Source organism: Nestor notabilis, unplaced genomic scaffold, assembly GCF_000696875.1.
Source record: "Nestor notabilis isolate BGI_N333 unplaced genomic scaffold, ASM69687v1 scaffold27541, whole genome shotgun sequence".
Classification (NCBI taxonomy): Eukaryota; Metazoa; Chordata; class Aves; order Psittaciformes; family Psittacidae; genus Nestor; species Nestor notabilis.
The window spans coordinates 3,628-17,056 of NW_009915596.1; the positions used below are offsets into that span (position 1 = coordinate 3,628).

The following is a 13,429-nucleotide window of genomic DNA, read 5'->3' on the forward strand; positions in this document are numbered from 1 at the left end:
TCATGTTTAATGAAAAGACTTAGGAAATCGGAGTTGTTCTCAGCCACAAATCTTCAGCAGAAAGTTGTGTGGCAGAACCAGGCTCTTACCCTGTATTTGCAATTCTGCTCTAAATTGTACAGACTTCTGGGGGGGGATACTTGGAGCCAGAAGAGTCGGTGCTGGCAGTTCTGCTTTGTGTCAAGTGCGATGTAGTGAGATTGCTGGTGCTCTGTGACTGTTCCAGTGTGTAAAGCAGTTTCTTGGTGGCTGGGAAAGGCTGCTATAAATCACATCAGCCTTGGCAAATGGGGCATTTTAGCAAGTATGTCGTGAGTTACTTGCTAAATAGTTCTCCCTACTTTTTCAGGAAAGAGCAGTTGTGAAACTAATGCACATTTTTCTGGAGGCATGGACTGTTATTTTTTGCCTAAATTTGAGATTCAGAAGCTAGATTGCTGTATTCAGAAGCCAGGTTTTACTGTTTGGAAAACAAGCAGAACACCAGACTCCAGGGGAAATTTTCAACCCAAGTAGTGAAGTTGCCAAGGAATTTAGGTACTTCCAAAGTTACGAAGCTGTCAAGTGTGATATCTGGATCCTAACTGTGGATTGAGGTTCTTTCTAATTTTGTACCTATCTTTGGAAATGCTCATTTCCTGTTCCATCACAAAATTGTATTGAGACAGAGGCTCTCAAGAGAGCTTTACACAATGTGTGTGTGGGGGGGAATCAGATTAAATTATTATTTTAGAATAGACTTAGTAATATGCTTTGGAAAAAACATTGTTAGATATTTATCATGTGCTTGTGCCCTGAAGATACCTAGATTAATAAGTACTTAAGTGATTTTATTAAGTCTCTATAAGTAAGTGAAAGGACAAGAAATAGGAGAAACTTCCAATATCTGCTGCACCTATGACATTACTACCTGTTCTTGCTATAAAATATAAACCTAGAAATCTAGGCCTTTTAATGGTGTGGTTTATTTTTTTCTCAGGAGCTGGCTTTATGCAGCAATGACATGTCTATTAGAAACATTTCCTTCATCTTGTGCAATTGAATCAATTTACTGCATCTTGGCATTTTACCCTACATTTCTTGCTGGCAGTCAGGGCTATCAGTCCAGTTTTCTGATCTAACATGAACCTGATTAATCTGGGGCACTCTTCTTCCAAGAATCTCTGTGATACAAGCAGGCCTTTGAAGAGACTTGCTGTCACCTTATAGGTCATACTTGGATGCCTAAAGATGAGTTTATAGGGGAAACTTCAATTTGGGCTGCATTTACACAAATTACTGCTTGAAATTGCCATGAGCTCCCTGTCAGGCATCAACACTTGGTAGCATGAGTGCTCCTAAAGGCTTTGGCCAGTCTCTAGGAGACATCCAGTACTCGGGGACATCTGCCTGTTCCTGCAACAGCAAGAGATTAAGACCTGACCCTCAAGGCATGGCAGGATCTGAGCAGCACTAATGCAGTGTGAGGAGGCCCACATTTCTAGCAAGCACAGTATGAGGTGTCATTTCCCTGCCTTGTACAGTGCTGAGTAGAGTAGAGCTAATAACTAAAGACTTTTATACCTGTCTAGGTTTCACCTGTCTTCTGCTGAATTGTATGAATTGACCTTCCTCTGTGAATATTGTCTCATCTGTGGTGAATTCCAAGTTAGGGAATTTATGTATTAGCAATTATATCTGGACCATCATGTGCAATCCCCAATCATCTTGGTTTTTATGAACTCAGTTAATGCTGTATACATTTAATTTTTGTGTCTGCCCCTAACTTGTCTGTGAGAAGTCTGGTTGAGGGTGATTTCTTCTGTATAATTTACATTCACACCATGGCGAGGGAGAGGGAGGAAGAGAAGCTTTTGTTCTGTTTAAAAATTAATGCCTAATTGTTTAACTAGATGCTCTAAAATGTGGATTATAGAAAATAATGAATAATGCCTCCTTGTTCTCCTGTATATAGACCTGTATCATACTCTTTCACAGAATCCTCCATGTACAGAAACCATTCCACACATCGACACATAGAGGCATTCAGTGTTATATACACTATGGTGCAACCCACTGAAGGTGTGTTCTGTGATTGATTCTCATGGAAGACTAGTAGCTGGGTCTCTGGTGAAGTCAGTGAACAATGCTAGAGATTTGCCCCACATCTTGTTTGCGAAGTTCTTGAGCAATGATCATGAGTCCATATGATCTCATACTACGTATTTTCTTTTCTACAGATGCGGCAGCATAAAGTGAAAGGACAAAGAAATGTGCATCCACCTTTAGATACACTCAAAATGTTGTGTGGTGGGAAAAAATCTTACTTTGCTGCTACTCTGTGCATTGTTACTCTAACTTCAATGGTCACACTTTCTTATCTTAGGTTACAGAGACCTTCTTACCTGCCAAAAATAATCTATGAAGTTAGCAAATGTAGAGGGGAAATTACCAATAGCACAATAACACCATTATCAGATAACAGAACTTTTATTATATCCCCGTACTTTGACAACAGAGAAAGCAAAGTCACCCGTGTGATTGGGATTGTTCACCACGAAGATGTAAAACAGCTCTTCTGCTGGTTCTGCTGTCAGCCCCATGGAAGGATCTATGTATCAAAAGCAACAATCGATGTTCACTCAGATAGATTTGGGTTCCCTTACGGAGCAGCAGATATAGTTTGTGTGGAACCCGAAAACTGCGACCCAACGCATGTATCCATTCACCAGTCTCCACTTGGAAACATTGACCAGCTGCCGAGCTTTGAAATCAGAAACCGCAAGGCTGAGCCCTTCCCTGTTGACTTCACCGTGTGCATCTCTGCCATGTTTGGCCACTACAACAATGTCTTGCAGTTTATACAGAGCATGGAGATGTACAAGATTCTTGGGGTACAGAAAGTGGTGATCTATAAGAACAACTGCAGCCACCTGATGGAGAAAGTCTTGAGGTTTTATATGGAAGAAGGAACTGTAGAGATAATTCCCTGGCCAATAAACTTGCACCTCAAGGTTTCTTCTGAATGGTATTTCATACATGATGGAACACACATTGGCTACTATGGACAAATCACAGCTCTAAATGACTGTATATACCGGAACATGCAGAGGAGCAAGTTTGTGGTTCTTAATGATGCTGATGAAATAATTCTTCCCCTTAAGCACCCGGACTGGAAAACCATGATGAGCAGTCTGCAGGAGCAGAACCCAGGGACTGCCGTTTTCCTCTTTGAGAACCATATCTTCCCAGAGTCCGTGTCTACTCCCACATTCAACATCTCATCCTGGAATACTGTGCCAGGTGTTAACATATTAAACCACGTTCACAGGGAGCCTGATAGGAAAAATGTAATAAATCCCAAGAAAATGATAGTTGATCCACGAAAAGTGATTCAGACGTCAGTCCACTCTGTCCTACACGCTTATGGGAACAGTGTGAATGTTCCCATGGATGTTGCCCTCGTTTATCACTGTCGGATGCCCCTTCAAGGAAACCTTCCCAGAGAATCCCTCATCAGGGATACGACACTGTGGAGATACAACTCGTCATTAATCATGAATGTTAACAAGGTGCTATATCAAACTGTACTGGAAGCTCAAAAGTGAAACCTTGCTTATAAGGAGGGAACACGAAGAGCTGCCTGAATCATGTGGAGGCAGAGGATATCATAAAGATCATTAAATAAAAATCACTTCCATGTGAAGTTTAACTCTTGTAGAGATTTAGAATAACAGCCCTTTAATGTGTTGTAGAAAGATAAATGCATTTGATTTGTGAACTGAGGCATGGTACCTTGTAAGAGTCCACAGTGATCAAGTGCTGACTAAAATAATTGAGTTCCTCAGGGAAAGTCTCTACTGCAACCTTGTAAGATGTGGGAGCTGAGGCATAGTTAGAGGATAGCTCTTTTATATGCCTGTAACTATGAAAGGGCATTATTCAAGGCCTAGGAAGTGTCCATGCAGAAATCTGAAATTTAATTTACCAGTTTCCAGCTTTCTCTCTTTTTCTGTTCCCATCCTCATATGTTTTAACTTGTACATGAACCTGTAAACTTCCTGAAGAAGGAATGAATTGGTTTTTGGTTGTGTCTCTGAAGGACTTGGTGGTTAACAAAATACAGCTCTGCTTAGTGGTGCCTATTAAAAAGTGGCTTGGGACAGCATCTCCCAGGTGAAGAGCATTAACACTGTAACTCATTATAATCACAAAGGCAGGATAATAAACCCCATCAGCTATAGCACTGGAGCTGTCACTTGTTAGAGGTATTTCTTCTTAAGGGAAGTAGGAACTCGTAGCAGAGCCATGATTCATTTAATGATACCAAGCATCAATGCAGATGATATTTCTTCTGAAAAATGTAAAATGAGGTTATTTTCAATTCCAAAAATAAAATAAAAAATCAGTATTTTTCAACTGATTCAAATAATGCAGAAGACTGTACAGAGCTTTCAACCTATGTACAAAAAATACAACTATGGTCATTAGTATTAATGTTTAATTCTTGCAGTTTTGGGTTCAGAATTTGTATGTGCCAACTTGAGCCAAAGGCAAACTAATACATTGTGAAAATCATTGAGCAAAATCTACCAGTTTCCACTGTAAGAAAAAGAACCTTTTATATTCTTGGAACTCGTGTTTGTTCAAGTGGTGATGTATTGTAACACTAAGCTGTTGCAGTTTTGCTGGTCCAAATGGCTGCTCAGCTGGGGCTTTGGCACATGTAATACTAAGAAGAATGGTGATCTCTCTTGTTACCCACAGCTGTTGTGAATTACTTAAGTGATAAGTGCTGATTTGTGTTGGAAAGCTTTAAAACAGAAGCAAGGGCTACAGATAGATGTTGAATAAACTGTGAACTGAAAAGGTGGCTGTTTCCAGGTGGAAAGACGGATGAACAACTACTTACAGTGCATATTTTCTTTTTCTATGACTTTGAAACCTCATAACAAACTGTTTCTTTGTGAAAATTAGACATCAGGTGGATTTTAGACCTTCCTGTGACTGGTAAGTTAAGTTGTATTGCTTCCTTATGTAGGTGTAAGGGTAGGGAAGCTGTATCTTTTCCAACTCTTATCTAGAAACAGTGCCAAGTAATGGCTAGCTTCTGCCAAAGGGTCAGAAGGAAAGAAAAGCAAACAAAACACCTTTGCTCACTGTAGTTTCACAATTTCAGTCATATTTTTTCTGTTTTCTAAATGCTGTGTTCATTGTACTGATGGGGTGATGTATTGGAACCTCCCTATGAAGGGACATGGGGGGCAGTTGTAGTCTGATACTAGTACGTGACAGAGAAGTGTGTGTCAGGGCAGCTATGCTTGTTTTAATTTCTACACCAGCTTCATGCTTCCATTCGTTTCCTTTGAGCTGTCATTAGTGGGTTGGTATCATTACCTTGCAAATGTCCAGTGGAACTTTTACTTGGAAGTCTTCAAAAGACAGTCTGTAAGTAACTGTTTGCTAATTGTGTTTATAACAATCATCAGCTGCTATGCAACAGGCTACAACTTCATTTGTACAGCTAAAGGGGTAGCAGAGCAGTTTTGTGTGTATGGATGCTTCTCGTCATGGTTTTTTGTTTGCATTCTCTGGATAATGCTTCCCCACCCTATACCCACCACCTTCCCTCCTTCCCTTCCCACCATTCTCTTTGGAAAGATGAATTCAGCTCTCAGATCCCTTGTGCTTTGCCTCTCTGCGGCCTCTCACTGGACTTGCTCCAGTGTGCCAGTGTTTTGTACTGGGGAACACAACATTGGACTTGGATGTGGCTTTGAGCACAGAACAGGGGTGAATAATCCCTTCTCTTGAATGCCTAGCTACGTACGTGTTAGTACAGCTCAGTATAGTTGGCCACCTTTGTCACAAGGGCATATTGCTAAATTTGTTGTGCAATAGCATTCCCAGGTCCTTCCCTGTAAACCTGATTTCCATCTAGTTGGCTCCAACCTGCCTGTTGTGTGGGATGACTGTGACTCAGGTGAAGGAGTTGCTTTGGTTGAACTTCGTGAGAAGTCTGTAAGCCTACTTGTCCAGTTTGTTGCGACCCTCAGAAGTAGGATTCTCTGTGCTCTTGCATATTGATTGCTTCCCCTTTCCATGGTTTCTCCTTCCCCTCCAAATAAATCAGTATTGTTGGAAATTTGCTGAGAAACTGCACCATAAAGATCACTATTAAAGTAATGAACCAGTTGCAGCCCCTAAAGAACACTTCCATTAAGTGGTTTGCAATGTTTTACAGGTGGTCTGTCATCACATGGCTCCTTCAGAGTTAGCTGAGTTACTGCACACACCATACACAGTAGAGTTACACTCACATTAAGAATGAGCACTGGGTTTCAAGAGAAATTATTGAAAGCTGTTTCATGTAAGCTTTCACTTTTGACTGAGAAAACAAAAGCTCATGTGTGCCCCAGTCAGTGAAGGCTGTGAATTCAGCTTCAAGTTGGTAAAATCCTTGACTACAAATGCATTTGAAAAGTAAGTTTATATGAATGAAGGTGGAAAACCAGTTACTGACGACTAGCACTGTCCTCCAGAGACACTGCTCTACTGTGACTTCGTACAATTCCGACTGCATCACTCAAATGCTGACTCTTGCCTATAAAAATTTCCCTTTCACTGGTGTAATTTGTACTGTATACAGTTGGGAACCTTGGCCTTTGTTCAGTACTAAGTATGGAATTAGGTTTCCTTGGATAGTGGGAAGAAAAAAACACATCACACTAACGACAGTAATGCCAGGCAGTTCAGGCAGCTTCAGCTTTTCAAGGATTTGAGCCAATCTTCATGAAAACTCGTGTTTTCAACTTGTGGAAACAAAAAAAAAAAGACATTAAGGGGATATTTTATTGTAAGGGGGGAGGGGAAACCAACCTAAAGCATTTCTAAACCAGGTGTTGTCATAGATACAGCTTTTAAGTACATGTCAAATACCACAAAAGTATGTGGATAGGCATTTGCTACTCAATAGTTAACTCGTGTGTACATCAGGTCTCCTATGACGATCAAAGCAAAAGACCTTTTCCTACTCTTAACACTTTTCTTTAGACTTTTACTTCTTGTTTTCCCCAAGAGATGTGGCATTCTCACTGTTATTTGTCCCCACTTTCCAAATCTAGATGTAGCAACTACTTGAAGTGCAGGATTATCTTAAATGTAACATCTGGAAAGAATGAATGGCTGCTAGACATCATTTAGTATAAGAGAGTGACACTGTAGAGATTGAACATCATCTTCCCATTCATTAGATTTCTACCTCCCTGTGAACTAAATCATGTTCTTGCACAAACTAAAGGAAATGTGGCCTATGAAATACTGGTCAGGCCATTCTGAGTTACCATCAGCAAATGTGATGAATACTGTCAGAGGTTCTCTGAAGTTAATTGTGATGGTGAGCTCTATCAGATAGATGAAAAGGTGGCTCATTCTCGCCGAGGAGGGTTCATACTGACATGTTCCCAAACTTAATTATTATTGTTAGCATCTGATCCTAGTTAAAGGACTCACTTGATTCCTTTATTTCAAAGGCTAAGTATTTAAAGCTATCATTAGGAAAAAACATTTTGAAGAGAAGGATACTGGAAGAGAGAAAGGGTTTGCTATCTTCCCGTTTGCAGTAAGCAGCCATGCACTGTAACCAGTATTTGCTGTTACATGTACACAAGCCTATGGTTCTAAAATAGTAGCTTCACCTTCTGTTTCAACATCAAAAAATAGATCAGAAGTCAGGTCAAGTACTACTTCATTTCAATCTTGATGGTGGATTTGAATGGTTTAAATGTTACAAGCTATGCTTCAGAGCCCAAATAGGTATGTTTAAACATGAGTACAGACAGAATTTTGTGGTGAATACTGTTGGCATGCTGTATTGCGTTATGTCCAAAACAACCCATTCCCAAATGCCCAAATAAAAGTAAATGATTGTGCATTGCATGATGATACCATTAGGTGTGCAACTTTGGTTCATGCAAAGTCTCATTTTATGGACACGCTGCTGATAGTCCATAGGTTCCTGAAGATGCTGCACATGGGAGCGTCTCAGCCATGTTCTTTCCATAACACCAAATGGATACTATGGTCTGGCATACTGGTGGCAAAAACCAAGCCCATATCATTTTGTCCATTTAGCCCATTTAACCAAGACATTTCGCCAGCCAAAAAGCTTGAACCTCTCTTTGATTTTCTATACTCTGGTAGAGGCCAGCGGCTTATCAGTTTTTCTGTCCTCAAGTCCATTATATACAGGTATCTGTTATCAAACAGTAGAGCAAATATCTCTCCAAAGCCCAGCAAGGAAACATTTGAGAAGTCAGGAGGCTTGATAACCCTAGAAAACAAGACAACATCATATTAACAGATGGTAAATTAGAATTAAACCTGGTAATATGTGTAAGGAAAGATGTTTACAGAATTTACATCAAGATTCTTTCAGCCTATATCTAAAGTTATTAAAACTAGTATGTTCTGCTTATTTAGATAAAGAGATATTAAATCAATACATATTCTTCTACTTACTTAAAGAAGACTAAGTCTTAAACTGGACGATTTACCTGAGAATGTCGTAGCTGGCAAAGTCCCACTGGTATAATCCTAGGGCTGAACTGCACACGATGTATTTGCCATCAAAGTGTAGCCTGGGCTGTAAGCAGATGCTGCGATCCTCAGAAACAGACAGTGTTTTTAAGCATTTGCAGTTTATTTCCCTTCCAATAGGCCAAATCTACAATTAAAACACACAGTTTAAGGCCATAAAACATGCACATTATAAACCATTACACAAACAGAGCAAGCGTCCCAGTCTGTCTTTAAGCATCAGGTAAATGCGTGCATGTTTCTTCAGAAATACTTGTTTCCTCTAGGCAGGAACATCAATCCTGTAAGTGACTCATCTTACAGTATTGTTGCAGTGTTTGGTGTTTCTAGCCTAAAAAAACCCCAGTGAAAATGGGCACTTCAAAGAACAAATCAGCCATCCAATTGGACAAAAATGTGTTTCAGTTGTGAAGCACATCTATAGCCATGAACTACAACACTCTCCCACCCAAAAGTCCCCAGCTGTAACAGTACTTGCAGTTAAGTGCTTTGCTGTCAAGTTAGCACATTAAGCATGCACTGAAAGCACTTATTTATTGCATTACCATTCATGTAGAGCTATGATTTAAATCTAAATGTGAAGGAAAGCATTGAGAAGGTAGCTTCCAAAGAGCTGCATATCTTGTACATAACTCTACAAGCAGGGAATGTAGGAGAAAATAAAGCTTTATATTATTTGTAAACTTCAGTGAAGCACTTGAGCATTTCTCTAGGTAGTGAAATGATGTATGTATGAGATATGGTACACACCTTGATTTCATACTTATCTGCACTTAGAAGAATATAATCCCCAGGACTATGCATAAGAGATTTGACTTTGCACTTCTGCAAAACTACCTGTAATTGAAGGATGTAATGATTTATGTTGATGCTGTTAAATAACCAAACTTTTGTTTGCATTTTTCACTTCATTGACAACCTGCATTCTGTACTTTTGTATAAAGGCAATTATAATACTTTTAGCAACTGAAAGGAACCTACAGCTTACGCTTTTCTTGTTCCTACTGGTGACAGCTTACTTCATTTATAAGCAAAAGTACATACTTCACCTTTAGAATGACCCCCGCATCTTCCAGTTCTAAAATACTCGGAAGAAAAATACTGTTTCTTGACTTCACAACACTTTTCATGCTCAGACTGTGGTGATCAAGATAATTTAGTTTTTCTGTATCATTTTTAAAGTAGCTTTTTTTCAGACCCGTTGTTCTTACTCAGTCTTTGAACCAAGCACTGATTCCTAATGTTATTCTACCTGCTTTGAACTAGAAATATCTTCAGTGGTCTGAAAGGTTTAATTACAGCTTCTTTCAGGGGTTTTTATGCTGTATATTCCAGTATTTCCTGAGGTTCTAGAGATTCTACACCTACGTGCAGGGTTAGGATTAGGATACAGAAGCTTAGAACATGTTACAAATCTATTGCAAATGTGTTGCAAGATTAATTAAAAATCATTATTCCCACCTTAGTGACCCATTCTGTGTGTCCAGTGAGGGTGTTCAGGCACGTTCCTGTTGATAAGGCCCATACTTTCACAGTGAAGTCTGCAGAGCCACTGACCAGAATATCAAGTTCATCATTGTAATCCACACTAAAAACTACAAGCAAAGAGGGTACTGAATGAGGAAGACAAGACTCTGTGCATACGGTTTTCTGCGAGACATTAACTAGTAGCCTCTATATGAATTTAGTAGCCTTCAAATTCATATCCCATTGCAGCTTTAACTATGGTTCTTGAACTGTAGACATGAATGGTTGCTCTGAATTCCTAAGCTTCCATTGCAAAATTACTGATTTTTGTCCAAATTAAGAGTATGTACATCAATGGATCCTTCATGGTTGGATTATAGCAAAGCATAATATAAGATAGCTCCTATTTTAAGAGTTCTAGTAAATCAGTTCCAGCAGGATTAGTACATTCGATGTATCTCATTACTCACAGGGGAGAACAGACCTACAGCCGAGTTGAAGATGATTTACAGTAGAGGACAGAGAAGTTAATTATGAGGGAAATGCAAATACAGACTTGGGACAGAGCCTGAAAGAGAAAGGTATTGTGCAAAGAGCTAACTTAAGTTACAATCTGTTTGATGATGATGATGTATGTTACTTGACTGGTGAAATTACAAACTGAAAAGCTCAACATACCTGCACCAGTATGTCCTCTAAAATGCTGTGTCTTTGCCCCAGAGCTCCATTCCCAACAGGCTACTGTGTTATCAAAAGATCCAGTTACAAGCTTTTGTTCATCAAACTTCACTGCAGCACAAGTGTGTGTCTGGATACCATATATGCACTGTCCTGTGCTTACATCCCACAGTTTTGCAGACAAGTCATCTGATCCTAGAATATAAAAGAACAGGGTAATTGAAAACAAAGAGTAAACAGTATTTCTACTCCTATACTCATCTTTCACATTTGTCTCAAATTTTCATAGAATCACAGAATGGTTATGGTTGGAAGTGACCTCTAGAGGTCAACTCTTCCAACCCTCCCTACCCAAACTGGTTGCCCAGGACCATGACTAGATGGCTTTTGAGTATGTCCAAGGATGGATGCTCCACCATCTCCCTGGGCAACCTGTGCTCAATCACCATCACAGTAAAAAAAGCATTTTAGAGGGAACCTCCTGTGTTTCAGTTAATGTCCACTGCCTCTTGTCCCCTCACTGGGCACCACTGCAAAGAGCCTGCCTCCTCTTTCTCTGCACCCTCACTTCACGAATTTATGAACATTGATAAGATCCTCCCTGAGCCCCCTCTTCTTTAGGATAACAAGACCCAGCTCTTTTAGCCTTTCTTCATATGAAAGATGCTCCAGTCCCTTCTTCATGGCCCTCTGCTGGACTCTCCAGTGTGCCCATGTCTCCCCTCTAGTCCAGAACTGGACAGAGTACTCCAGGTGCGGCCTCACTAGTGCTGAGGACTAGAGTGCTCAGGACTCCCCGGTCCTTTTCTGCCCTCCTCAGGTGCAGGGCTTTGCCCTTCCCCTTGCTGAACATTCTTCTCATTAAACAGTACTTCCAAGCTGCCTGAATGAGGAACAAGCCCTAGTTTTAAGTCTCAGCACTAGAGCAAAGCCTCTTCTTTTCGTGTTAATTAAGTTGCCAGATGTCTGGCCTTCCACTTCCCTCACACCCTTTTAGCACCTTCCGTAGATTTCAGCACTGCCTCTGGTTAGTACCTACTGAAACAGGCACACAGAAGTTTTACATGACACATCACTCAGCTTTGCAGAGCCACTGATTATACTGCAAGCTTTAGTTTCTTTCAGGTAGGAAAGGAGGCCACCAAATCTCAAAAGACAGCAGGTGAATACCAAGCCCCATCACCTGCCAGGTTCCTGTCCCCAAAGCTTCCTTCCTTTTTTGAAAAGAGAGCATAACTGGCAGCATAACTTTGTTACTGTTCTTTCATATGTAAGGTTTTGTATTTGTTCTGGCTGTATTCTTAAGTTCAAACTGAAATCTTGAAAGTCTGCTGTCTTCAGGAAGGAAGCTGAAATTATCATTACAAAGTGCAAGTCAGACTAGAGGCAAGTTTAAATCAAGTTTACAGGTCTTCATATAAGCTCATTTGTTAAAAACTGCAAGTGCTTAAAGACTGTATCAGAGAAACTGTCTTGTTTCAAGGAAGAAAACAGCCTTTTCCTGCCACACTTTAGGAGGCTGCAATGATCACATAAGCCCAAACAAGGTTCCTTTAACTGGAAGTTATCCTCTAAGAACTAATGTATCTGTACTTCTCAAATCTGAAGCATGAAACCTGCTGTTACTGGTTTTTTAACCAACAAAGAAATTGGTTTCCTTTTTTTTCCCTATTAAAGAAACTAATAGGTCTGTTGGTGTGCCAGGGGTTACAGAAACAGGGGAAAAAAAGAAGTAATGTTGCTTCATCTTAACTTGTGTTGGCACTACAAAAATAATGTGGTAAAGTAAATTGTCATTATCATATGGGGAGGGGAAAAAACAAGGAATTGTAAGACTCCAAGTTTTCTGTCCTTCCTACCTGTACACAGAAGTCCATCCTTATAGTAAAGTGCATATACTCTGGCACTGTGTCCGATTAAAGAGGATGTCTCAAAGGCTTCGTGGTCCTTCAGTTGCTTCATCCTTAAAATAGCCTTTAGGTAAACCTTCTTCCAATGTAGAGGATCCTGAACAGAGTCATCTATTTGCCAACCCAAATTCTTACATGCAGTCTGCCACACCTCTGTACAGGCACTTATAACCTTGTTCCACTGCTTAGAGACGAGGCAACATGTGAGTAAGGTCTGAGGATCAAGCCATTTTAACAGATAAAAACTAAGCTCCAATGGAAGAAGTTTGAGGAAGTCCCTCTTGAGGAGAATCTCTAGATTATTGGAGAGGTGCCTGAGCTGGACTGCTCCACTCAAGCTAATCAGGTGATCCAGAGTTTCATTTTTCTGCAAGTCCGTCAGAGAAAGAAATGTAATAGAAATGTTATCAAGCCATGCTTCAAAGTCCTTTTTCTCCATAAGGTTATGGAAAAATTTACCTGTGATACATCAAAATACTGTATTAGTTCTGTTCAGAAAACAAGGTAAGCATCACATCTTTATTACTGGTACATCAGTATTCCAAATGGCATGTTAACACATAGACAGAAGTTAACAAACACATTTTAAGATATACATTAGGTCAGGACTAACCACTTGCATGCACTCTCAACTATCATTTGTCCCACATCAGACTTAGAAGTGAACTGTATGGAGCTAGTGAATGCTGGTGTTCGTTACGAATGGTAACAGCTTTCTGGTTCTAGGTTAATGCTTTCAAATTGGGAATCCAGTAAGGTGAGGGTTAGTTTTAAACCTATTACAGCAAATAAGCACT

At 40.0% G+C, this 13,429-nt stretch overlaps 2 protein-coding genes across 2 annotated transcripts; one reads left to right on the plus strand and one right to left on the minus strand.

Annotated features, from left to right (window-relative positions):
• Positions 1–2,365: 2,365 nt before the first annotated feature.
• Positions 2,366–3,587, plus strand: LOC104413286 (UPF0392 protein F13G3.3-like; the record flags this gene model as incomplete). Its single annotated transcript, XM_010024231.1, has 1 exon — positions 2,366–3,587. A coding segment is annotated over one exon (1,222 nt), but the record flags the coding sequence as incomplete, so codon positions are not given.
• Positions 3,588–7,741: 4,154 nt separating this feature from the next.
• On the minus strand, positions 7,742–13,087 carry FBXW2 (F-box and WD repeat domain containing 2). Its single transcript, XM_010024230.1, has 6 exons — positions 12,582–13,087; positions 10,723–10,917; positions 10,039–10,172; positions 9,328–9,414; positions 8,535–8,704; positions 7,742–8,311 (listed from the first exon to the last, which is right to left on the minus strand). The coding sequence occupies exons 1-6, from the start codon at positions 13,069–13,071 to the stop codon at positions 8,023–8,025; spliced, it is 1,365 nt and encodes a 454-aa protein (XP_010022532.1). The 5' UTR covers positions 13,072–13,087; the 3' UTR covers positions 7,742–8,022.
• Positions 13,088–13,429: the final 342 nt, after the last annotated feature.

Excerpts from the sequence above, each read along its gene's own strand:
- FBXW2 (XM_010024230.1), bottom strand. The coding sequence starts at position 13,071 with ATGGAGAAAAAGGACTTTGAAGCATGGCTTGATAACATTTCTATTACA. Across the intron at positions 10,918-12,581 it reads GGATGGACTTCTGTGTACAG|GATCAGATGACTTGTCTGCA; the intron begins GTAGGAAGGACA and ends TTTATATTCTAG. Across the intron at positions 9,415-10,038 it reads ACACAGAATGGGTCACTAAG|GTAGTTTTGCAGAAGTGCAA; the intron begins GTGGGAATAATG and ends CTTCAATTACAG.